Source organism: Zosterops lateralis (genome assembly GCF_965231275.1).
Source record: "Zosterops lateralis genome assembly, chromosome: Z".
Classification (NCBI taxonomy): Eukaryota; Metazoa; Chordata; class Aves; order Passeriformes; family Zosteropidae; genus Zosterops; species Zosterops lateralis.
The window spans coordinates 20,276,004-20,303,228 of NC_139800.1; the positions used below are offsets into that span (position 1 = coordinate 20,276,004).

At 43.3% G+C, this 27,225-nt stretch overlaps 1 protein-coding gene across 1 annotated transcript in view; it reads left to right on the forward strand.

Moving 5' to 3' along the window:
- The window catches only part of PDZD2 (PDZ domain containing 2), a 136,125-nt gene extending 114,271 nt beyond the window's left edge, over nt 1-21,854 (forward strand). The window contains exons 17-24 of the mRNA XM_083884178.1: nt 330-1,120; nt 2,262-2,406; nt 4,429-8,014; nt 8,652-8,769; nt 11,798-11,899; nt 14,045-14,315; nt 16,286-16,420; nt 17,812-21,854. Of these exons, the coding sequence (XP_083740304.1) occupies nt 330-1,120; nt 2,262-2,406; nt 4,429-8,014; nt 8,652-8,769; nt 11,798-11,899; nt 14,045-14,315; nt 16,286-16,420; nt 17,812-17,978 (5,315 nt within the window). The 3' untranslated portion in view covers nt 17,979-21,854. The remainder of the gene's footprint in view (nt 1-329; nt 1,121-2,261; nt 2,407-4,428; nt 8,015-8,651; nt 8,770-11,797; nt 11,900-14,044; nt 14,316-16,285; nt 16,421-17,811) is intronic.
- The last annotated feature ends 5,371 nt before the right edge of the window (nt 21,855-27,225 follow it).

Genomic DNA, 27,225 nt, shown 5'->3' on the forward strand with positions numbered 1-27,225 from the left:
AATCTGTTGTTTAAACTAAAATACACATCTGAATTTGCATCCCATTCTTCTTTGAGTCATAGCCATAATATAGAAATAAACTGAAAATAGAACTAGACATGCCAATCAACTGGCTTTGGGAATTACCCATAAATTGTGGTGCTATCTGCAGTCTTCTTGATGTTTACTGTAGTTAGAGGGAGGACATGAAAAGACTGGTTTTTGCTTTGTGAAGAAGAGTTAAGCTTCCTCTGCAAACAGAGCCACATGTATTCTGCTGTCATGAGATGCATGGTGTTAAAAATCATCTGTAAGTACAGTTAAAGTATAATTTTATTTTTTTTCCCTAGCTGCTAGAGATGCAGGAGTGACAAAAGCAAATGGTTTGACTTCTCCAGCTAGTGGGAGGTCGTCTGGCCATCACAACAAGCATGTGGAGTCTGTCAGACCTGGCATTCTCAGTGACAGCCCCAAATCTGTTCGCAGCCCCTTTCACCGACAGAGGAGGGTTGTTTTCTATGATGGTGACGCCAGTGATGATGACGAAAGTTCCCACTTGCACAGAAGCCAGAGGGCCAAGAGCCAGGAGGATGCTGGCATTGTCATTACAACCTCGTCTGTAGAAATCGATGATGAGAGCCAGGACAGTGAGTCATCGAGATACAGTGGCATGGAGACATCTTCCCCCGTCTTCAGCAACTCCATGGAGTCTGCAGATAGCACGCTGGAGCAAATTGAATCTCCTTTTTTCCCCATCATAGCATTTGATTACTCAAGTGTGCCTGAAGTTCGTCTTGGCAGCCTGAGTTTGAGGGAGCTCCGCGAAGCACAACTTGAATCCAAGAGATCACCAAAACTTGAGCACAGAGCCGTCACCAGAGTGAAAAGCATGATGAGCACTGAGTGCCGAAGCCTTCAGAGACACAGGACAGAGGAGCATGGCTCTTACAACAAGCCTGTTGCCAGGACGCTCCCTCACAGCAAGAAGTGTGAAGCACCTGATGTAGTCGGGCAGGGCCAGGTTGAAGTCGTCACTCTGGTTCGCAATGAGCACGAGTCATTTGGCCTGGATTTGGAAATCCAAGCCATGCCCTTAAAGGTTGTTGTCACAGGGATGCGGCCAGGTGGACCAGCAGAAATGGTAATTTGTAATTTGAGTTGCCTTATAGGGATGTGCTTTCCCATTATGCGGATGATGATGATGATTACTATTAAGCAAGTGGTCTGTTGAGACTGAGCACAACTGAGGTGTTTGTCCTTGCTGGGCAAAATCTGTCACCCCATGTTGTTCTGGAGCTGCTGATAAATAAAAGGTTTCTGATTCAGAAATGCACTCAGGCTAATTCAAAACTAAGAGAGGCAGGATGCAAATCCACTGAGATGGTATCATTCCCCCTTGAAATCGCAACTTTGAGGGAATGCAATTTTTGTATTCATTTTCTAACTATGGGCAGGCAGCAGAGGATGGTGATAATAAATCTATATTATGCTTTATTATTTTATATGCACATGTCCCTATATTACGGGGATCTGGAACCAAGAGACTTTAGTTGCTGTCCAGGTTTGCCAAGAGCTACAGTAGTACCAGTAACACATTGCTCTTCTGCAGCTCATACATGCCCATACCAGTATGGATACATGCTTCATGCTAGTTATGGGATTGCTAGATGCAGAAGTGCAGGAAGAAGAATAATACTCTGGTGTACAAACCTGGCTGTGGCATTTTTAATCTCATTAGTGGCCACTAGGGTAAGAGGGATATGGCATAGTAGTTTAAATAGGGCTGTGAGATCTGGGGACTTGGGTTTTGTTCCTGCCTTTTTCTCAGATTTATTTTCCAGGATTTAGAAACAAACCTGCCCTTAAGAGCTCAGTTCATGTCTGCTCACTGGTTTAAGAGAGTTCTACCTGAGAAGCAGTTCATGCATGGAATTAAAAAATGACACACAGTGTTCCAGTCCTGAAGAAGCTAGGGCTGATCTATCCCATTTCATTTAACTAAGAGGGCTATATCCTCCATTCTGATACCCATCTCCCAGAGAAACCAGCAGATCTTTTTACCTTCCTGTTTTAGATTGATCCTTAATTCTCCTCCTGGCAGAAACACAGTCTGTTCTTTATTTATGTGCTGGCAAACTGACAGCAGTGGTACCTGTGCTCTGCAGTGATGTGAAATAGGGGATGTTGCTCATAAGCTATTAATTGCTTCCCTGCAATCTTTGCCTCTGTGGCAGGGCTTCTGATGTGTATTTATAATTTCCTTGAATTTCTCTTTGCATAAGGGATCAATGGGCAAGATGGCTGTAGGAGATGAGATTACCACTATCAACAGCATCCCTGTCAGCAAGATGATGTATGAGGAAATCTGCTTGCTTATGCAGTGTCTTCCCACATCCGTAACCCTGGAGATCCAGAAAGCATCATCAGGTGAGAAAGTAGTTTTGGTTTTGTACCATTTATTCTGGGCAGCAGTGAACAAAACGTCTTTGGATCAGCTGGGCCAGACCCTCTGCTGTCCTAGCTTTCCACATGGATTCAGAGAAGAGGACAGGGGGACATTGTGTCTGCATTGATGAACCAAGCAAAGCACTTCATCACCAAACCAAGCATCAGGGTCCTCTCCAGCACCATGATAAGGGGAGAAAATCTATTCCTATGTGAGGTATTCAAAATCCCACATAGAGCAGGTCACTCCTGCCAGTGCTTGCAGAGGTCTGAGTCATTTGATGCAGTCCTGGAGCTAAAATGGCAGAGACTCTTGTCCTGGCAACTCATTTTATTGCTGTGCCTGATCATTAAATATATTGGCCCCTTATAATCAAATCTCTATCTCTTTATCTCTCTTAAATCTGAAATTCTAGTAAAGTTTTTATGAATGGACAGTAAGGTACTATAAGCCTCTTTTCTTTCTTTCCTTCCTCTTATGTGTCAGAATTCTCTGAAGTGCAGGAAGTTGAAACAGAAAACTAAAATCTTATAAAAATGTTTATTTGCATGTTTCATTACAAAAAGTTTTCTAGTGTGAGTTGAAATACTTGATACCTTCTTGCCTTCTGCTCAGGGCTGATTTATGCTGCTACAGCAATATATGAATCCCCACATACTGTACAAATTATGTGGTGTGGAAATGAGTGTTTGAAAAAGAAAAGCATACTTTTCAAATTCAGGAAGAACATAATATTTTGCTTTGTTCTGGCTTATGATCTTCTTTGTGTACCTATTAATACCTGGGAACCTAAAGTGCTTCCAGATGCTTGACTTTCAGTTGTTCTTTAAGGAATTCCAGACTTGGCAGGATCTTGTTCTTTTTCCCCTAGATTGCTGTGGCTTTTCAAACCGATAGCAGTGGGGTAAGGACACATTGGCAGTCTTTTGTAAGGTACTTCACGCTTCCCTTTGTCCTATCCCACTGGCAAAAATAGGGGGTCTCTTCAGCGTATGATTCACCATGCTGACGCAGGGAAATACTTCAAATTCTAACCTGTCTGCCTCAGATTGCCCTCCTGAGGTGTTCTGTTGACTCCAGGAGGAATCAGGACTTCCTAATATGGATACCCAAGTTAAATGATGTGGATAATCCTGCAGGTTTGTATGAGAAGGATGAAGATGCACAGGCAGCTTTGAATGAGCAGGAAAGGATGCTAGCACTGTGTATAACTTCTCCTTTTCCATGTACTTTCTGGGTCCCATGTGATAGTAACTGCCCTTCTGGAAGGCAGCTTGAGTGGGAATGCATGTCTCAGAAGCAGCGTAGAGAAGTGGAATCTGGTATGTAGGGTGAACTGCTGGAAACTGAAGATGTGGAGAAATGGGTGAGCAGGAATGTGTCAGAGTGCAGCAGTGACAGGGAGCTCAGTGTGCTGCCCAGGAGCGGGTTAAACATGTGCTGAAAGCAAGGAGAGGTCTGTGCCAGAAATGCAGTGAAGCCCATGTGCTTAATGTGTGCATAATGTTGCCCATTCATGTCACATTGAAAACCTGCAGAAGTGCTAAGGGGTCAGAGCCACGTTATTTATGCAGAGACTGTCACTGTGTTATCTGGTCACCTTTGCTATGTCAGGGCTTTCTGTGCTCCCCAGCATCTCTATTGGAGACTTCAGAGATGAAGTGATGAGAAGCAGTGCTGCTCAGCGTGACTTACTGCATGCTGACACTTTGGTAGTTGGCTTCTTGACTGCTGCAATTTCAAAGATGAGAGTTAAACAGATCATGACTGCTCACCTTGGATAAGTGGATTGCACCCTTCTGTGCACTACTCAAATACACATGGTTATGATTAATTTGAGTTGTTGTAAACATCATTACAGAAGAGGAGGAGTGCAGATCAAAATGAAAACATGTCGTCTATGTGGGTGTCTATTTTTGTAATAAAACCTGGTGTTTTCTATATCACTACTTATATCTGACAGGATTTTGCCTTTTTTTCTTTTTTTTTCAACCGTGATGCAGCTGTCAGCAGATTTACAAACCTCATCCTGTCTCCAGGGATAGACACTCAAAATCAGGCCAATGTCAACAGCATCCTCATAACGGAGGAAGAACAGAGTTCTGGGAAGCGAGAAAAAGCAGGTCTGCAAGCTGCTGTCGGCGGCTGCGCGGCGGAGAGAGCAACACTGCCGCCTGATGCCACGAGCAGGGACGTGCACAGGGGGGCCCCGAAGGGCAGCCGTGTCGAGGACTGCGCGGCCATCCCTGTCACTGACATCGATGACCTGCTCAGCCAGATGGGCGCCCCCGAGAGCAGGGCCTCGCGCACCCCGTCACGCGCAGAGAGTCCCCTCCGAGACGAGTACACCACCATGTGCTGCTGCGGCACTGACGAGGGCTGCCCCGACTCTGAGCCGCCAGCACCCAAGGAGGAGCTGCTGGAGAAAACTGTGAATTGTGGAGCTAATGCACAAGGGGTTTTGGGGCTGTCTGTGTTGGACTCCATCAACACAGGGAAACTTTTTACTGTGAATAAAAACTCTTTGAATAACTATTCTAGGAATTTTAGCAGTTTAATAAATGAGGATGAGTCGCCTGCAGCAAACTTTCTGGAAGGTAAGAGAAGTGACCCATTCCCAAAGTCGATGTATGGGGCTGCGGAGGATTCTCACTCGGACACAGAGTCTCTCACAGAAGCCTTTGACAGTGCTAGTGAGGTGTTGCTTGGGCAGTGTGCTGCTGCTACTGCCCCTGCAGGCTGTACTGTAACAGAGTCAGATGAGGAGCAGATTGAGATTTGTTGCATGAATGATGAGCTGCAGAAGCCTGCACAGGAGCAGCATCTCACCTCTGGAAAAAGTTCATCCTCATTGTCCCAGTTGCACCCTTACAGTGGCAAAGTTTTGCAGAATGAGGGCTGTGCAATGTGTGGGTCATTGGAGACAAGCATCAACAAACTAGGTTTGGAAGATAATGGTGGGCCCACATCATGTCCTTCACAGTGTCCAGATGTGTCCTCTGCATCCTTGTGTTCTCCTTCCTCAGTTCTTCTGCCAGAAGGAGACATCCTAAAGAATTCAGTCAGTATCCCTGAAGTTTACTCTTTCTGTAACAATGGTGCCTTACGTACAGAAGAACAGATGGATTTGGGGAACAGTAATGAAAATAAGAAATGCTGCGAATCCATTGAAGAAAAAGGGTCTCTGCACTGCAAAAAGACAAGCTTTTGCTCTGCTAGAAATGTTGATGTCTTGGAGAACAGCTTGTTTGAGAAAGAAGGATGTTGTGATGAGCAGGGATCCAAATCTGAAAGTGAAATGGCAGTTGATGACTGTAATCATGCTGCTAATTATTGCTTGCTGAAGAAAGAAACCAACAGTTCATCCACCTTGTCTAAAACAGACAGCAGTCATGTGAATGCATCATCGACGAGAGGAATATCACTCAGGTCACCCTTTCCCAGTAGATCTAAAGATCCAAAGGCTAATGCAACTCATGAATTGCCAGGAAAAAATGAGAAAATTAACTCTGTGACTTCAGGAAGGACTTCAAATGGAAAAGTCCAAAGCTCAGGCACAAATCACTGCAAAGGAGCTGCAGTACCGCACAGCCCATCCTCACAGAAAAAATCCTGTCAGGAATCTAAAGCAATGGCACAAAAAAGTATAATGGATACCCTTTTAAATAATCAGAAATCTAAAGCAGGACCAAAGCTAAAAGGGTTCACCATCAAAAGCAAAACAAAGACAAATTCAGATTCTTCTGGCATTACTACTACCAAAGTCAATGGGGCTGATCAGAAAAGGGCTTCTGTTTCTCCACAGCTGTCCCCCAAACTCCTGGGAAAGAAAACACCATTGTCCCGTAATTCACCTACAAACTCAGATCCTGGAAAGAGCATTTCAGCAGCCTCAAAGACTCTGAAATCAGAGCTAGAAAATAAACCATCTCTGGTAATTTCTGAAGATTCATTTCTGCCTCTCCTAAATGGCAGCAGCAGTCCAACCACAAGTGGTGAAATGAAATGTGGCTGTGGGGAGCTGTCATGGGGAAAGCCAAAAGAGAAGCAAGTTTCCATGCAGACTGTGGTGTGTCAGGGTAAGGGTGCTAAGGTGGATGATTTCAGAGCCAGAGACAGTCAGTCCATAGTCACTTCACCTCCTCAGGGGATACCAAAAGCTGAATATGTGAAAGGGAGGACTGATAATGCTGGAAGAGACCTGAACACGATCAAAAGCATTGGTAGTGCAGATGACCTTCGGCAATTAGATCTGCAAAATGTAGGAAGGTCTGCTGGAGCCTGCTCTTCTTCCTTGGGATCCCCCTCAGTTCAGCAGGAGCAGCTGGAAGGGCAGGAGATCCAACGCAGTTTCATTGAGGTGAAGCTTTCCTCCTCATCATCCCCTTCCTCCTCCTCCTCTGCCTCATCCTCACCAGCATCATTTTTGCGGCTGCCATTGCTGGAGAAAACAGAAGAGGTGCATGCAGAAGTGCCTCGGCTGACTGAAGAGATGGGGACCATGCAGTATTTCTCAAGAGGAGATACGGCTGGAGAGGGACGTCTCTGTGGCTTGTCAAAACCTGTGACAAGGACCTACTCAATGCCATCTCAGTTGTCGGGTCACTTGAGGGAGGATTGCCATGTTGCGGAGGGTCATCCTATGCAAGGACCCCAGGGCCAAACTGCAGAGGAGAAATACCCACAGGCAGCAATGGGGATGTTAAAGATGGTTCACCTGAATCCGCCTAACAGCCAGAGTGGAAAGGAGCAGGCATACGCCTCCAAAAGTGCCCAGAAGGTCCATGACACATCCCCCTCGGCCAGTGACATCAGCTACCCCACTGCCGATAAACTGAGAAACTTCAGGCGGAATTACTATTATTATGAGCTGAACTGGCCACATGAGCCAATTTCATCCTTCTCTGTCAAACAGAGGATCAAATCCTTTGAAAACCTAGCTAATTTTGACCGGCCCATTGTGAAGGCCATTGATATATGCTCGACTGCAAGGTTGCCTCTCGCCAGGAGGTCATGTGGTGGGTTGGCCACCGCATCCAGCTCTGCTGAGACACCATGGGCACTGCGACGCAGCTTGAGCTCTTATGGTGGCAGCCCCAGCCCAGCCAACACCATGGCCAAGACTCCCCTTGGCACAGAGCCCACAACCAAGGGTGGCAAAGGGGATGAAAAGCCCCAGAGGAGTGAGGAGGATGGTGCTGGGGCAGACATGGCCGCCTTCCCCACCTCGGCCTCACAAGCGCGCCGCAGCCGGGGCCTGGGGCGGCTGCCACTGTCCCGCTCCAGGCTGCGGGAGCTGAGAGCCCTCAGTATGCCCGACCTGGACAAGCTGTGTGGAGAGGGCTTCTCGGAGTCCCCGCAGCCCGCCTGCTTCAAGACAGAGTTGGAAATCACACCCCGCAGAGCCCGTGGCATGCCTGCCCAGAGCAGAGCAGCTCCACCAGCCCACTGCAGCCCCACGGAGCTGGGCGCAATGGGACTGGGAGCCTGCAGCCCCCGGGACAGCGGCTCAGGGACGCCGGGTTCTGCCTCGGACGATGACATGCCCCATGGCAGCTCTCTGGATGGGGGAAACAGCTGGTCTATCAGGTTAGTGTCAGCTTTGATATTTTTGTTCCATCCCTACCCATGGCAAAGCTTCTGCTGTGCCGCAGGTCTGCCCCAAAGCGTGTTTCGGTTGTGGCCCCAGCCTGCCATCCCCTCACAGTCTGGGGGTGCCATTCCTGACCTTGTGATGCCTTGGAGCTGCCATGCTGCTGTGTCTTCGCTTCAGTACAGGATTAAATATTTTATCCTGGGATGGTTGGGCTCCTTTTCTGTAGCCCCTCTAGCTGGTTTTGGTCAGTTTTTTGGCCATGTAAAGCACAGCAGTAGTGATGGAGAGGAGGCTGCATAGCACTGGCTGCCAGTACAGCCTGTGGTGACAAAAGAGCTTGTTGTCCTGCCAGAAACAGTCCTCAGATGTAGTTGTCTCCTCCTGTCTCTTTAGCCTGTCTGTTGCTAAAACCATTAGGGAAAGATGAGGGGAACAGAACAGGGACTGACTTTCAGAGTTACTCTTAAATAATCTTCTCTGCCCCTTGCTCTTCTCCCAGCATACACCATTTCTTTACCAGTTTTCAAGATTCCTTCTTTGTCATTTATCCTAATACAGCCTACACTGTATACATGAAATGTATCTCTACAAAGTAGGGAAATATAGAGCTTTTCTGTCTTTTTATTTTAGCTTGGATCAGCTGCTCATCTCAAGCCTGGACCAGCAAAAACTGCAATCTGTTTTGTCAGTGGTAGTACCAAAATGTGATGTTGCTGCTATGCTCCAAGAAGTCAAAGCACAAGTAAAGGTAAAAATCACAAAATAAAACTGGGTTATTGGTGGATTTTTGAGGGTTTTCTTAAGGGTAGATAAAATCTTTTTCAAACTGTTTCAGGGCTCCTCCAGTAGTAGTAGTTACAGGACAGGCTATTACTATCAAATGCAGTTGATGTTAATTATACTAATAGTGGTTTTTACATGCTATAAACCTGTGATAATTTTGAATGGCTTTTTGTATAAGCAAGTTCAAAAGCAGTTGTGAGTCACAATAAATAGACCTATTTTAAGTGAAAATGTATTCCTCCATCTGGGCTCCCCAGTAACTGCACATCAGTTTAGCTTTCCACCAGCCATCTGGGTCAGATTCAGTTTCCCCACCATGAAGGGGAAGCTCTGTTCCTCTTTGTGCCTGGTGCCCTTTGCTAGAAGCTGCAATCACAGAAAATGAATTTATTTTGTTCAGTGCTGAACTTGAACACCAGAATGTGGCTGCTGAAGGGTTTATAAGAAACTCCTGTGACCTTTTTGTTCTCTTCTATGGAAACTGGTTGTTGCATCAAGATAACTTGCTTCCTTATCTAGGTGTTTGAAGAAGGCTTCCAAAGTGAAATGCCAGCCAGACATTACTTCTCTGCTTTTGGTTTTTCTGTTTGTGAGATACATCCACATCCTTTTAAATCAGAACAGAAGTTGATAACATAATGACAGTGCTGGAAGGGAATCTGCCATCTGGTCTGCATAACTGCTGGCTGGGCTGCATCTAGAGTGTTCTCGAGTTTTGTTCACAAAAATTGCAATTTCAAACATAGAACAGGCTAGGGGGAAAAGGACCTCCCCAAATTATCCAGCTTTATCTCCTTCCAGGGGACAGCATAGCTAAAGCATGCAAGTCTCAAAAGCTTGCTGAGCCAAGATGGCTAGCTAAGTTTACTGATAAAATTAGGATTGGATTACACAACTGGACAGAGGTAATTAAGTGTTCCCTAAAGTATTTTGCATGTCATCTTGGAGAGATTATTTCTTTATGCCACTTTTCAAATCCTGAGAGCTCAAATATTTATAAAGCTGAATGCTTTTTGGAATGCACTTCTTGTCTGCATAGTTTCTTATCCATATTTAAGCCCAGTGTGGCACATACTCTGGAAAATTTTATGCTATTCAAATGGTGGATTTTGAATGTACAATAGAACAGATCTTCATAGTTATCCAGTTGCTGAAAAATGAGATGGACTGCCTGATTTGGACTGAGAGCTTACCTGGAAAGAGTGTCACTGTCCTTTGCTCTAAACAGTGCTGGATTTACTGCTACCATTTAATAAATGCTACTAATACTAATTTAAAAATGGGCACTTTATTTAGGTCTCTATGATGGGTATCTTTGGCTAACAGTCTAAGCAGAGGTGATCACTGGAGGCCTTGTCTGTCCTTTGTTTGTCCAAGTAAAGCAGTAAGCATCCACAGCTGGGTCTCTGCTCAATATTATGTGTGCTGGCAAGGAGCAGCTCTGAGGGCTGGGAAGGGAGGGAATGCACCTTGGGAATGGAAAGCCAGTATCCAGACTGTGTTGTTGACTGGCCCAACACACATGATCCTTGGATAACTCTTTTAACAGCTGAACTTCTGACTTTTTTTCCTTCCTTCCTTCACCAGTGTAAGCAAATTAAGTTGAGGTATCGAGTGTTGGAAAGAGCCTGATCTCTTGAAGAAAACGGATTGCTGTAGTACTGTTAAGTATTTAACTGTTAGTACTTAACAGTCAAAGATATGTATATGTTTCCATTACTTGGAAAGGGGCTAGCCTAGTTACTTAACTGATTTTATTATTTCTAGCCAGACATAAAGCTGTTCTCACTTGAGAAGAGGTGAGCCAGGTCTTAGCATTTACAAAACACTCTGAACAAAGATGTTCTGCCCTCAGTGCTCCTCTCTCCTTGAGTGCTGATGGATCAGTGATGTGAAGCAGGGTGACATCAGTTTTTGACATTGCTTCTGTATGTTGCAGGGATGCCTCTAGTGTAGGAAATCTTCCATAGACACTATTTGGCAGAGAAACATGCAGTGAGACCAAGAATTTTACTGTTGTTTCACCACAAAATCTGGTAATCTGTGGCTCCCTGTGCCATCTGAAACAAAAGACAAATGCTGAGCTAATATGTTGAATGTAGTGAGCCAAATATATAATTTAACACTAAATAGATTAAAAGATTGGTTTCTAATGATTTGCTGTTACTTTAGTATTGGCAATTTCTTGAAACAACTGGTGTTAAATGGGATCCTGGGGAAAAGCTGAGAAACCTGCTTCCTACTCCCTACACCTGGTGCTCTGCCCCACAGATAGGTATTATGTGCCTGCTCCACCAAATTCCTTTCTACAGGTCCACTTACACCACAAAATGTGGTCTCTGTGACAGTGTCAGACTTGTTGGATGCAAACCTGTACCAGTCCTTTTACTGTTCAGGATATCTGCTCCCATTTCTACAACAGCACAGCCTAGTCCTATTTAGCTCACTAACAGGCTCCTTACTTCCACCTCCCAGGTGAAATAATTTTTTCTGCTATCCCATCCAGCCCTGCTGAAAAGAGGTTGATGCAACTGCCCTGCATTACATCTATGTTACTTTTTTGAGGAAGAAGAAATTGGATAACAAAAGTGTTAGTAATTCCCTGAAGAGTACAGTGCTTGGTCCAGAAGGGTGTATGGGAATATTGAATTTTGACTGCAAAATGTTGAACAATGGAAAACTGACTACAGTAAAAATTAGGCTGCCCAAGATTTAATGCCATTTCACTATCCTAATTTTGAGGTTTTTTGCTGGCCTTGAACTGACTGAAGAAACTTTTCTTGTCACCTGAGTTCTCCTAGATGGCTGCTTCATTCTGTAACATAAAGTGAAATGCATTTAATATCTCAGTTTTAATTCCTTGAGTTGCCTCTTTTCACCTGCCATAATCTGTAGGTACTGGAAATTTGTCACTTATGTGGGTACTTGGTCTTGATCTTTGGGTTTGTGTTTTTTCTTCCCCTTCCTGTGCACCTCCATTTTTCATTTTTTAGAGCAAAGAAGACACATACTTTGTAGTCTTGCACAAAGAAGAAGGAGCTGGCCTGGGATTTAGTGTTGCTGGAGGAATAGACTTGGAACAGAAATCAGTCACAGTAAGTGATGGCTGCAAGTCATTTTTCTACAAAGCTGACTTTAAAGTAGGCTGGTGATTAGATCAAGTGCTCATTTATCAAGACTCACTGCAAGTCATTCACAGTGTCTCTCAAAAGCAGCAGCTTACCATCTGCTACTAAAATCAGAGTGTCTGGGAAGTGTAATTTTTATTATTGGGGATGGATAACAATTATGCTTTCAGGCTTTAAAAATCTGTTACTGGATGGGATGGGCTAGATCTAAATCCTATGCATGTAAATAAAATCCTGCATGCAGCTGCAGTGCACACAGCCCTTTAGGGGAGATTTTCATTTCCAGCCCTTGAAAGGAAACTCTGTGCAGCGAAGTTTTTGAAGGATTTTTCAGTTTCCGAGACTGATTGTTGCAGACCTCAGCAAACATTATGGATTTCACATCACAAGTTTGTTTTAAGTTAGTAATACCTGTGAGTGGTCAGTAAATGAGGGTCACTGTCCGCTTAGGGTTTTTTTAAGTCTTAAGCAGCATTCTGAACCGAAGATAGTGTCCTATTAAGATACCGGTTTGTTTAAAGTGACTGTTCAAAAACAGATGAGTGAGACAGAAAAATCCAAGAAAACTGGTGTCCTGTCTCATAGTTTCTTTACACAAAATATGCATTTAAATTCTGCCCTGAAAGAGAGAGATCCATTAAATGCTGAGGTTAGAAGAAGGGTGCATCCCCAGAGAGTTCCTTACAGAGTTCCTTACCTATAGAGACTGTGACTACCTAAAAAATAAGATCTTGAGCTCTTTTAGACTGAGGAACTGCTGATGTCCTTTTCCTGAATTCTGTTAGTCATGAGACCAAAGGAGTGTCAATTCCTGCTCTTTCTTGGTGCTTTTTGTTCTGAGAGTGTAAAGGGATCTTATTAATGTTCTTGACCTACTGGGATTCTGGGTCCCAGCTAGAGTTAGGCATGCCACTGGGTGCTGAGACGCTTAGATAGGCTGTTATATCCACACTTGGATGCAGAAATGGAAATGCCTAGTGAGCTTCAAGGTACTGAGGAGGTGAGCAATGGAGGGAAGGCAGCACATTTTTTGGACATGATCCCTGTATTGCACTTGTATTTGCATGCCGACATCTGTTATTGAGGCTGTTAATCCAGCTTTGAATGCCTGCTTAGACTGGCTGGAAATTTATCTCATTGGATCTGTGGTGTTGTAGCAGGTGCCCATCTCAGCATGACCCTACAGTGAGATGGAACAGGAGCCAAAAAGGCTTCTGATGCCTCGATGCTGGTCTGGGAATTACGATAAATTCCTAAAGATTCAGGAATTTAACTCTGCCATGCAGAGTTAGGTCCACAGATTTGCTGCCTTGAACATTTGCTTGTCAGACCTAGTACTGTCTCCATGGGAAACCATATTCTGGCTGCTAAAATTAGAGTGCCAAATAGGCAAGTCCTTAGATACTGGGTCTTGAATCTTTTAGTCAGTTCCTTTTTGTAAATGACACACAACTAAACTTCTGGAAGTTTTCTCGAAGTTTAATCCACCCTGAATATTTTTTTTCCTCAAAAAAAAAAAAAAAAAAAAAGGCATTTCAAGCTGCTAAGTCATCCCTTTCCATCTATTTGCATGATATTTGATCAGCCAGATTGAGGCAAACAATTAAATACTTGTACAGCTGCAGTAAGTCAGTGCATTTTAGTGCACAGATGTTTAGAAATGTGCATTTGCAAACAGCACAGGATGCACATCTCAGTCAGTGGGAACTGAGGGACTGGGTGTTGCACACCACAGTGTTCCTGGTGGTTGCTGTGGCACGGACGTGGATTTAACCTCTGTGTCACTTGAAATATGTTAATTGAAGACCTCTGAGGAGTTTAGTGAAAGCATAAGTGATGTGTGAAATTACATTCCCTAGCTGGTTTTGGTTATCTTTGTCTTAGAAACGACAGTGCTATAAAAGCATGTTTTTTCTCTGAATTCCCCCATCCCCAAATGGAGCTCTGTCTAGTCACTTCGAGGGTGTTCACTGGAGCAGATGCTGTGTGCTTGATATCCAGGCAGTGGGCACTGGCTGCAAATTTTGGTAGAGTGTCTCTGTTCAACTTGGCCTGTAGAATGCTATGTGTGGTCATGAGGTTAAAACATCCTTGTTAAAACCTTTCTTGTAGGTCCACAGAGTATTTTCAAAGGGAGTGGCATCTCGAGAGGGGACTATCCATCGAGGAGATCTTGTTCTGTCGATCAATGGCAAATCTCTGGCAAGCTCAGTCCATGGGGATGTCCTGAATACTCTTCATCACGCAAGGCTGTACAAATATGCAGTCATTGTCATCCAGAAAGAAAAAGACAAAACAAACAATTCCTCTAGACTGGAGATATCAGCTACTGGCAGAAAATGTGTGGGGTCTGGAAAGGATGTTTCCATGGAAATAGGAACAGGTATGATCTTTGTCCAAGAACAGTTGGAAGGATTCCTTTGCAGAGCAGACCAAAGGGAAAAATCTCCATGTGTTTTAGATTAAAAGCATCTGTGCCTGATGTGATTTAAGGGAGAAAATGAAATTACCTTTAAATTTTATTTGTTCTCTTTGGAACCTAAATAGAGTTTGAGGTTTGGTTGGTTGTTTTTTGGTGGTTTGTTTTGTTTTGTTTTGTTTTTTAAATTATTGTAACTAGGTGCAAACTTAGAAGACCTAATTTAGGGCCCAATCCAGTTTCTACTTAGGTAAGTGGTTCTGTGTATTCTTCCAATCCAGCATAAATTCCTTTTAAGTAATAACAGTAGTCAATGCAAGAAAGAAAACGACCAGAATTATTTAAAAAAAATTTAAAAGCTCAAAGAAAACCCCATGCCCTGCAGTTTATTAAGCATAAGGACTGAGCTTCTTCTTTGTAAAAGCAGATTTTATACTGTTTCTACTAGAAGCATAGAAAAAATCATTTTTATATTGCAGTAAATGGAAGTAAGCCTATTGAAGTCAGCCATCCCTTAGGGGAAAGTAGGTACAAATGGTTTAAGTGGAAAATTATTAGTGGAATATTAGGTTCCTGTTTTGGGAACAAGACAGCATTTTGGTGTAAAGGCTGCACCTGAAGTGTTTGGAAGAGATCTCTGAATTTTTTTTTTTTTTTTTTCTTTTTTTTTTTTTTTTTTTTTAATATTTAACACCCAAACCCCTTCAGCACCTCTCTGGATGGTGCTGCTTGGGAGCAGGGGATAACCAGGGGCTTCTCCTGCCCTCCAGAGCAACAGTAGGCTCAGCTCTGTCTACCCCAAAACCAGGACATGGAGCTGCCACTCAGTTATTTTTAATTTGTTGCCTGTAATCATTACTGTTCTTATGGGGATATTTTTTTTTCTGTAGTGGTTTCTTTTGTTTTATGCTTGCACTGGGTTTTATGATATGACTTTGTAGCACAGCTTAAGAAAAAAAAAAGTGCACTTTGTTAATTAATGGATCAGCCTTTCTGGAATTACTCCCATGGATATAATCTATGTAATTACTTCAGAATCCCTCTCTGCCCTAAACTCCCTACATCCTGCACCCTGACAAATTCAGAATATCTGCTGGGTCCAGGCACTAGGGGGCAACATTATCTCATAAACAAAATGTCGTTGGGTTATTCAGAACATCTTTCCACCCTTCTAGGCAAAGGACAGCTCCAGATGTTTTAGATAACCTTTAAAGTTGTCTAAGATAACAGTAGCAGTAATTTGTGATAACACAGACTGCATAATTATTACATTCACACAAGGCAAAGAGGATCCTGTTTTCCAAAACTGCAGATTTATTTCTTCCTAGTCATAATCATGTTTTAAGTCAGCTACAGCAATATTGCACTTCAGAAATATCTACTACATAGGAGGCATGATACAACTACAGTTAATTATAATTAAATACATAGGAAGGAGCCCAGAAACAAATTTTCACCTTAGTAACTGATTACAGATTTTTGATTAAGAGAATGGAACATGTTTGCTTAATGAAACATTTTGTTCATTCCTGTTACTTAAAAAGATGTGGTTCATTGAATAAGTAAAGGGAGCAAATGAAAGAAAAAGAAATGCTCTTCATTCCCTATTTTTGTAATTTTTCAGTTATTTTGTTGATGTTCATAGTATTTGTTAAATTTGCTAGCTATAATTTTGCCAAAAAAAATTATATCTTGGCAGGTTTTTGTTGAACATGTAAAATGAAAATGTCCCTGTGTGTAAATGCCTTTTGTAGTGTCTTCTATTCATAGCTACAATAGAATACGTTCATTTCTGAGCAACTTGGTGGCACGTCCTAGTCTGAGTAACTGAACTGTGAATTGTCCTGTCACTGCTGCAAAAGCAAAAATCAACCAAACCAACATGAAGTTTACTGTTATCTGCATAACAAGAGGCTCTGTATGTTCGATTGCAGATCCAAACCTGGACATGAATGATGTCATCTGCATTGAATTATTGAAAACCTCTGCTGGTTTGGGATTCAGTCTTGATGGTGGAAAAGCTTCCATTGCTGGAGATAAGCCCTTGCTTGTAAAAAGGATATTTAAAGGTACTACATGCATGCAGTGGATGTTATCCCAGTTTTCCTTTTGTCTGTGCATTGTACAGACATTTCAATTACTGTACTCAGCATTTTTTTGAAGCATGGGTAGGTTTTGTGGCTCTCATTTATTACCACTTACTAGACCAAAGTGATCATTAAAAGAAAAAATGCTCCTGGGAATGGCTAGGGATTGCATCTGCTAGTAAATGTGGAGCAATCCGCTTTACTGAGTATGGGTCTGTCCACTAGTGCAGACATTAGACTACAGCAACAATCATCTGTATAGTGGTCTGAGACATTCATGCCTTTTCCAGTTCTCTTTTCTAAGAAATGCATAGTGCATATAATCAGTGTGGTACTGAAGTGCCAGCCTGCATTATGCCCAATTATGAATTTTACCATATTTTTGTCTTTTTAAAAGTTTTTAAAATATTACTATAATAGCTTTTGCTAAGAATATGGGATATCTGTATGCAAAAACTGCCAGTCTTGGGTGCATTGTTTGTCAGCAGATAGCTAAACTTATATGAACCACACAGAGAAAGAAAACAAGTCCCGGAACTATGCTGTGACTTTCATATGTCATATGACAGTTTAGTGAAAAATAAGGCCCTTTCTGAAGGCAGCTGAAACTCTTGATGAAACTACATGCGCACAGCATTTTTACAGAATTACTTTTCAGTGATTTATTCACTGATCAAGATAAAAAGTCAAACAGGTATTTACTGAATTGCTTATCAGCTTGTGTGTGTATGTGCGTGCGTGCGTGCATGTGTTTTTCCCCTCTTTAGAAAGTGCTTCTTAGGGTAAAGGACATGTTTAATTTTTAGGCTCATTCATTTACATTGTTACATACAGTCCTTTTCCCCTTCCTGTGATGGCTCATATTAGTTTAACCATCATTACAGAAAACATACTTTCATCAGCAATGAAGGGTATGCCTCTCTCTAGAAGCTTTCTGTGAATGGTGTCTGTCCAAAGTTTGCTATCAGTGTTTGATTTGTTCATCCCAGGTTTTACAGTCTACTGCATTATCTGCTTATTACCCTGTTAAAATTGAGAAGGTACATCTGTGCCACATACAACCTTCATGGTTATTTTATCAACCAGCTGTTCTTACAGCTACAGAGGTAATATTTGGTGTATTTAATACACTTAAATTGTTTCCTTCAAAACCAGACATCTTTTCTGAGAACAAGGCTTTGTCTTAGTTAAAATAAGCTTTTATGTGAGATGCTGCATGGGCTATCTTACCAGAGCTGTGGTGAACATAAGTGACTTGTATTGAAATTGTTGCAGTTGGAAAAAATGGTTTATTTCATCCCAGTGGAAAGCAGATTTTTGTGGGCTCACTTCTTTTTCTTTTGACATTGACTTTTCCCTCCTTTTTCTTCTAGGTGGTGCTGCAGAGCAATCTGGAAACATAGAAACTGGAGATGAAATTCTTGCTGTTAGTGGGAAGTCATTAATTGGGCTCATGCATTACGATGCCTGGAACATCATTAAATCTGTGCCAGAGGGGCCTGTTCAACTGTTAATCAGAAAACACAGAACTGCAGTATGATGGAAGCACTATGTCTAATCACACTTGCTAAGACAAACCATTTTAAACTGTCTAAAAGCTATCTTTGTTTATAAAGCCACACAGAAGTGTCTTAATGCTTTACAGAGAGGTGCTAAGAGCCTTGGAGAACCATTGAGCAAGCATGTGATGAGCTTCAAAAATCTCACCTAATGATTGGGGATGAAGGAAGCCAAAAGTTAGAGACAATTTTGTATTATGTGGCAGTTTTATTGGAACTTCAAGACCTCTCCCGGGTTTGATTTAAAGTATTTTGACTGAGATAAATAACACTGTGCCTGTCCCTAATATTTTTAGTATCTGCAGAGTGTTGGTAGCAGAACTTGTTGGTTGCCATCCTGTTGACAAGGGTGGGTTTTAGACTGTACTATATCACTTAGCTGTAATAAGACTTTAGGACACTTCCTTAGGGTCTGGTCCTTTTTTTTTTGTTGTAATAAGAGAATGTCTGGAACAATCTCACTTTATTCTTCTAAGTGCAGTTTTGCTAAAAGTGCATGACAAAAGAGTATAATTTTGCACAACTTGTATACCTAAAATACAAGCATTTTATTGCAAAGCTGAAAAATCCTCTTAAAACTAATGAACTAACTCAGCATCCACCACAAGTGAATCTACTTCTAGGTGCAACTTGTATCTGAAAGCACTTGGCATTAATGCAGTAGAAATCTGTAAGAAAATCAGGTCCAAATAATAGGTGATTGTCCACCAAGGTGTATACTGAGTTGTTAGTTGTGATTAAAATGAGGGCGATAAAAAATTAAGGTCTGAATTTTCAAATTTAGGCTTCTAATGTTAGGCACCTTTAAAAAATATATATTTTTAAAAGGGGGATAATTTCAAGTGCTGAGCACTTACTGATCCCACAGACTTCAGCGACCACTAAGAATGTCTGCAATTTGGGCTGCTTTTATTTGTCTTCAAGAGGTTTAAGGCTGCCCAACTTGAAAGACTCAAGCTGTAAAGTGGTGATCTAAAAATGGGGATTATAACAGATTAAATCTGAGCTGGCCATATTTGTGGTGGCTTTTAATTGGTCTTCTTTGTTTTCTCCTGTCCAGTATTTATTTTTGCTTGTGTGAGAGTGGGTTGAGGATGTGTGTGGATGATGCAAGTACACCCAACTGCATCAGGATTGGGCTAATACCGAGGGTTCTGGGTGGTGAAACTGAAAACTGTTTGTGTAGATGGGAAAAACCATGGTGTTGGGTACAGCAAAAGAGAAAGGATTGCAATGCCATAGGAGCTTAGTTTGGATTTTCTCACCTCTACTTACAGAAGAGGTATCAGTAGCAGGCCATGCTGCTTAGTCTGCTGTGCTGGGAGGAGAGTGTATGGGTGCAAGAGATTAGACTCTGTTATTTCTCTTCCTACATCTGGGATAGCTTAACAACATAAAGTACATCGAGGAGGAAATGGGCCAGTGTCCTTATCAGCTGAGAACAAGTTGTTTGTTCCACAGTGCTCAGGTTGTTCATCACATTAGGCTGGAGACTGCTTGCAGCCAACATGCCCAGGGTGAAGAGCTCTCAGCCTGGAACCAGTCCAAATCTGAAGTGCTGCCTCTATTTCCAGTGAGCCAAGACACTACGTAGCTGTTACAAAAAGGTCTGGGCTTGTCACTTGGCCCTTCCCCAAGATCATACTGTAGTTCAGTTTATTTACATTTGTTCAGCAGTGCTTGAAGCAATTGCTTCCAGGTTAGTGGAGCACTTGCTTGGGTTCATCTCTGTGACAACTTCATTAGACTGCAGCTCGTGATGAGCAGAAGAAAATTCAGTTCTACGAGGCAACCTGAGACCAGATGAATAGAAAAGCTGTGCAATGTTTACCTAAAAATGAATAAATAGGTTTAATTCTTTCTCAGTTACATATTAACATGCAAATCCAGGGAGAGATGCAACTTTTGGTTACAGGAAAGGCAATACTGTACGTAGTCCTACAGCTCCTTTGCCTGCAGGATTTCTGCTGACATTAATTCAGGTTCAGTGCTGCGAGATGACTGTGGAGTTGGGTCCCCTGTGAACCCAAAGCTCAGCCATTCTGTCGGGACTGGTCTGTGCTTCTCATCATCTCCATGATGGGAGAGGCTTCAGGAGGATGCAGCTTTTAAGGCTGGAGGACCACACTGAGATTCCAGGCCTGTGATGGGATAGAAGAATTACCCCTACATATTTGCTGAAAAACAGGGCAATAATAATTAGGCAATGACAACTGAATGGTGAGGCCTTGTTCAGGAATGACCAAAATCCGACTGTAATAGAGTGTATAATAGATACATAAAATGCATGTGGAATTTAATGCAGCGTAGTGAATGCATACCTGTATACGTATAATACGTGCAAGTGCAGTACTGACTTTTTGCTACTTTAATGTGGTAAATCACAGTTGTGTTTTAGGAAATGGCATTTCTTTTCAGTCCACAGTCTAGAATTCCAGAGGTTCTATCGCAGGGAGGCATATATCTCCCTCACTCCTAAACCAGTGTGAGCTCAAAGGTAAAGTCTTCATTTTGTAAATTAAAGTTAATTTGAGGTGTCTTAAGATGATACGTGGTGGATATTTTCAGATGCTTATTTGCAGGTACTGTTCATTGTGAGTGATTTAGAAGGCTTTTTTTCAGTAATCAGATACTGTTCAGTATTTTATTTTACATGCACGTAGATAAGTGTTGGCTGAGTAACAGCAAGCAGAAATGGGGATTTTTGTGTGTGATTCAGTAGTGGCTATAATTTAAAAGATAGGTTTAATGTTTTAAATCTGATAATAGTTACTATGGGTAGAAAGATAACACTTCTCTACTAACATTAGAACAAGCAAAAGAATTGTATTTAACCTGATTTTTCTGTTCCTGAAAATACCTTTTTTTTTCTCTTGTGAAAGAACATCTTCACTAATGTTGGTGTGATTACAGTAGCATTTCCTGACATCTCTCTTGGGGTGACATTCCCTGAAAAAGCTCCAGGATTTATGCAGTATGGGTGTCTGCTTATGGGTAGACCAAGCAGATGTAGTAAACTTTTGGTTACATACCTGGCAAAGTAAATGTTATTTTTCGGAGAGCCTGGTCGCACTGAAATGATGGAGGACGTTGCATTAGTTCATCAGTACTCAGTAGGATCACAACAATTTTTGGCCTTGCTGTTTGCATATCAGTACCCATGGTGATTTCTTCACCCTGCTGGAGTGTTGGCCAAACTCTAGGAGAGCAGAGACTTGGCAGCTGCATCCTAGAAGACCAAAAAATCAAGATGAAATTATGCACTTCTTCACCAGGAAGCTGAAGGCATTCCAGACAAGGGGAGTTTGCTCCTAGATGGAGAAGGTTTAGGGCTTTGGTGCATCCAGGCCTGGGGCAGCTGAAGGTGCACATCATGGATATGAGAGCAGTGAGATGTTGCCACTGCGTATTCTGCAACCTTTTGTACCTGGAAGCTGTTTCTAGCTTCTGTAGGGACTGCATCTGTATTGAAAACTCTGAGATTAGGGAGGGAAAAATATTTGATCATTTTCTCGCTAAAAATAATAAAAGAAGGACAGATAAGTATTAAGAAAATGTTAAATGATTCATATTTCCTAATAACCCTCACTTAAAATTAACCCTGGTAAATGTTCTGCAGTGGTTCTTGTCAAATTCTGAAGGAAGTGTTCCCAGATGGGAATGTTTACCTGTTTCTATGTTTAGGTTATGTAAATGTACAAGTGAAAATATTGATGAAGAGTAGACTAGCTCATGAGAAAAATGGGGATCCCACTGTAGGTAGATTTTGTGTGTTAGTCTGATACACTTATTGTATGATATTGTATATTTACACTTTTATTTATATAAATAAAACTTCTTTTAATGAAAACTGTTTAATATGCCTTGTATATTATAAAAAAGTCAGTGCAATAACATGAAATAGATTGTACTTTTTTTTTGTCTTTTGTCTCTTCTATGTCAATCTTTATTGCCATAAACTGTTTTGCTTGGGTTTTTTAGTGATTTTGAAAATAAATGGTATCCTTGGTACTCCTCTAGATATTTAATTCTGTTATGCCAGAGTCTGTCTGGTCGACAGTTAGAACTAGCATCATGGGGGTGAGGCTATCAGGGAAAGTGGTCAAAGGCTTTGTGTAGCCTTTGTCCAGGTGTGCATCTAAGAACTAAAATAGTGCTATCTTAAAAACTGCCATTCAGCATGAAGAGGACTCAGGCATTTAAGAAGTGGTATGAGGTGTTTTATAAAACCTGTGTCAGTATCTTGGTTTTTCCTCTTCCCTGTTCTAGGAAAATGTGGAGTTTTCGTCAAAGTAGCAGTCCTTGGAGCATGCTGCCTATAAACTGTACCTCCTGCCCAGACCCTGGGCTGTAAGGGAACAGATTGCATGTGTAGAGAATGATTTTATACAGTTAGGCCTAACCTGGTATTTGTTCTAGTTTCCCACCTACTCTGGGGATAAAATTCTCATCAAAGCCACAGTGAGCTGGTGGAACAGGCTGGGCTGAAGACTCTCTGTGGATGGAGTGGAGCTGAAGTGGAGCTCATAGTGGGAGGTGGAGACCACAGCCTCCAAACTGGGGAGGTTTGCAATCAAGTGGACCACTCTTTTAGACACAGGACACTTCACAGTCAGTGCACAGCAAGCCAAAGAAAGCCTTCCTCATGGAAAAATGAGCCAGCCCAGAAAGCTCTCCTCTCAGCCACTCTGATGTGTGGAATGTCAGAGGTGTCTAAAATCATATCCTGCCTGGCAGCACACAGGCACGTCAGCTGCTCTCTTTGGGGAAGGCTGAGCTGGAGGAAGGGCCTGGTGACTTTGAGTGTTCATATCTACACTACAGACTCGTGTGCGTTGCTCCCTGTTTGTCTGCTGGGTTGGACACTTGCAGCAGCACTCCCGCATGGCACAGGGCAGTCCTGACCTTTCCTTGCTGGCACTCGCCTGTGTCTTGTGCCAGGCCTGGCAAGCCTCACTATTTCCTCCTGTGCACAGTGCTGCTCAAAAGGCCCCAGTGGGTCTTTGTGCAAGGGGAAGGAAGGCATTTGCTGTCCTATGCCAGTGGTGCAGAGGGCTTTTCCCTCATCCTCAGGCTTGTGCCCCAGAAGCCGCTGTGCTTGCTTTCAGTTTCCTTCTCTGGGTTGCCAGGCTGTGAGGGTGCAAGCGAGCAAGTACCTCTTGAGGAGGGATAAGTGCACAACTTCTGCTGACTCATCCTGTGGGAAAGGCCAGTGTGGCTGGCTCCCAGTCTGCCCTCTGGGAAAGTGGACTCTTTCCTACCTGGAGGGGAAGAGGAGGAGTTTTGTGGTATACCAGTTTTCCATTTGCCTTGGGACCCTTTTTTCCCCATTCCTCACACACAGCCATGATGATGAGGGATGCTGCAGAGTCTATGCTTTTGTGCAGTGAGACTGTGCAAGGCATAAACCCAGCAGATTGGGAAGGAGATGAATGGGAAGCTGTGGGATGGTGTGTGCAGACCTCTCAAGCTTGGGTCAGCACATGTCCCCACCTAGAGCCTGGCTTCTCCCTCAGGGCAGCATGGGGAAAAGGAAGATATTTTCAGTCATGATTTCCTCTGCCTTTCCACTCCCCCTTGCTGTCACCAGTACTGGGCCAGCCCAGCTCCTCTCCTCTCTTTCACTGTCTCTCCCATATCCATCTTCCTGTCTGTCCGTATTTCTCCAACACATGGCCTGAGCTGGGGTCAGGAGGGCTCAAACCTCCAAGCAGCCTGACTCCTGTAAGATTTGTCTGGTATATCTTTAATTGAAATCTTAATTGCCACAGTCAGTAGCTAAGTAAAGAGGAATACAAAAGCAAGACAATACAATGAAATTACCTGTAAATGGGTTAGTACATGTGACTTCATTTATCCACCAAGACGTATGAAATATTAGAAAATTTTTACTTCTCTCCGTTGTGAAAGCCTTAGGGCATGGGGAAATGAGGAACTTGAAATGTGATTCTACCTAAAAAGTTTCATTTCATTTCTCTTTTTTTTTTACAGCTTTGCTGCTTTCCCGTTCCCTGTTGGCATCACTGAATGCTATCAGAATACAGTCTGTGACTCTGGTGTGTCTGTTCCTTCATCTCTATTTTCAGGAATGTATCAAAAATGCCACCTTTAACACATTTGACCAGAGGCTAACAGTCACTGTCCCCAAGCAGGGATACTATGAAAGAGAGCCCTTGGGGAGAAGGTTCCCACTGGCCACCCTGGAGTTGGTGGCTGGCTGGGAGCAGGGCAGGTGGTGTCTGGGTATGACACCTATGAACACAGGGCAGCACATCCTGTCATGACAAAAGGAAGCAGAACCTTCCCAGACTGTGGCCCTGGGCTGCACTTCCTGGTGCCCGTGGCCACGCAGGGTCAGCCACAGAGCCACCCATGGCCACACAGGTGGCATATCCACCCTGCTGCCTCTGTGCTGCTAGTCTCTGGCCCATGCCTTGCCTGGTGCTGGGAGATTTTTGGTCCAGTATTTTGGTGCTTGATTTTTTTCCTTTCTATGCAATTTTGGCCTGCATAGCTGCTTTTGCAGCACCTTCTTCCTGTGTCCAGCAGCCTGAGGAGCAAATGATCTGCATTATCTAGGATTTATTCCCTACCACTTCTGGTACATGAGGTATTTCTTCTTGTCAGGAGCATGGCTGAAACCAGACAGTCTCCATCAGCCTTTAGTAAAAGCCTGTTTTGGACTCTGTTTATGGGGAAAGCCAGTCATGACTTCCTCTTTCATGTAGCTGTGTTTATAAAAGTGCTTGACCCAGCTAAAAGACTTCACAAATTAATAATGACTGCAATAATTGTTTTCCTTAAAAAAACCTCTCACTTTTAATGATCATATGAAAGAACATTTGATGCAAATAAACATTATCCCCTAAAACAAGGAGTTGCCCTTCCATCCCATAGAGCGTAAAGCTGTGACTAGAAGGGTATTTTGTGTCAGTCAGGGTATTTTCTGAAGTTAGTCAATATTAAATGCAGAATTTCCTGCCTTTCCTTCCGTTCCATATGTGCTGGCCTCACCCCTCTGTACAGCCGAATCAGTCTGATACCGCTGTACTGAGCAAACAAGTTACCTGGTGCTGAAATTCCTTGGATTTTTCCCCACATACCAAAGCCATTTCCTTGATGTGCTGTGGTGGTGCTGGGGAATGTCCAGTGTCCAGCTGCTCTTGTCAAAAATTGCCTCCCTAATTCCTGATCCCAAGCAGGGCAGACGTGACTGTGGCCCCCTGCCTTATTTGGAGCTTCGTCACATCCCTGTCAGGAGCACAAAGGGGAAGGTGGAAGCAGAATGCTGCCCTTAATTTCTGCCATGCAGTAGGGGACTCTGATCCCAGCTGGGACCCAGGAGCCGAGGGAGGAAGTGTCAGCATCCTATTATTGGCCTTATTTGGGGGTGCTGCTGAAAGTAATGGCTTTTTCTGGGATATGCAAGCTGGCATGTCTACCACAAAAAGGTTCCTTGCCCCTTCAAGTGATGACGATGTCATGGAGTTGAGCCTCTGACCTCGTGGTGCTCCCACCATCTTTTCATGGGGATGAGGGAATGATACCAAAGCCATCAAAGATGAAATGGCTGAAACTGTTTTATTTGTGGTCACTGCCATTTCGTGGGCTATCTCCTGTTGCTGAAGGAATGACACCAACCTCCACATTTTCAGAGGGCTGGTGAGAACTGCATTGCAGAGAGCCCATGCGTGAGAAGGCAGGGCAGCCTTGGTGTGGCCCATTTATTACGTGGGCCAGACAATGTCCTGACGCACTTGGGTGAGGACCCTTGTTTACAGCTGTAACAGTTTTTGGGACTATTGCTCACTGACTGTCCCACTATCAGACAGTCACCTGCTTCAGGGAAAACCCTCCCAGACTGAAAGACAATGCCTTGTATCCCCAGCTCTTCCTGTCCGCCCTCCTTATGCCTCCATGGATGCACACAATGCCCTCACACCCTCTTGTGTTAATGGGACGAAAGTCATAAAACTTAGTCCCATCCAGAAGTGTGTACTAAAAATAATGGACAGCATATGAGACATTGTTTTTCAGCTGATTAATAAAAACATCCCATGAGGGGAAGAGGAAGTATCTCCTTGTCTGACACTTTGTTTGGGAAATAGCACTTGTGCATCCAATCTTGGGTGTGAAGGCATGAGCTGGCTGAGGGGGCCAGGCTGGTTTTCACCTAGGGGACAATGGTGCAAACAAAACCCAGGGCTGCACTTGTCCACCTAGATGTTTTGGTAAATGGAGAGCATTCTGGGGTGGCAACTCTGTCAGTTTCCTTCTCCAGGTGGCTTTGTTTTGGTTTTTTGATATCAGATGCTTGTGGGTGAGTCAAGTGCATTCAGATTGCAATGCCATGCCCCAGTGATAGGGTTGTGGGTTTTTTTCCCCCTGCCCTTAGGGGAGGAGCAGGTCACAAGCATCATGCTAGGTACGTGACTGGACACTACTCTGGAGGGCTGGAGAAGGGCCAGACTCCAGTGGGAAGCAGGTGAGAGTGTCTGAATGTTTCCACAAGTCTGATGAGTCACACAAGTATGATTTGCTGGTGAAGCTTTGCAAAACCAGACATCTGTGCAGCAGCTACAGTAGCACTTTTCACCAGGCCGATGGACCTTCTCAGGACCACTTTACTGATGCCCTCTGAAATAAAAATCTTCCAGGCTTCTTCTGGTGACTAAGTGGGAAAGAACAGAAAGTTGCATCTCTTCGGGTTTTTTTCTGGTCATTCAAAACAAGGAGAAAGGAAAAGAAATTTCTTTGGCCCAGAAGTTTTTAGGCCTCCTTGCACTGGGAATATGGGCTACAAGGGATGGTGGTCCTTGCCTGTGAAGATGGAAGAAGCAGCACAGGAGTGAGCAGGGAGCCTGCTGATGTGCTTGACATACCAGGGGCAGACCTCAGGCTCTCCTCTGCACAGACGCATTTTTGGGTCCCAGCTTTAGGAAAGAAGAATGTGCTCTCCACTATCCCTCTGCTATTCCCTTTTGATAAGTGTCATTTCCCACTCTTTCCAAACTTCAGCTTTGAACTGTGGAGAAAATAAAACTTTTCCTGACAAAACACTATCCCTTTCTGCCTGCATCTTAGACAAAATCCTTAACTTGGATGTCTATCCTTTACAAGCAATGCTCCTCCACAAAGCTGCAGCTACTCTGGTTAGAAGTAAATAGGCCCCCAATACCACCCAAATATTCTGCAGCCAATAGTTAACAAAAAGTACTAGAATAGGTG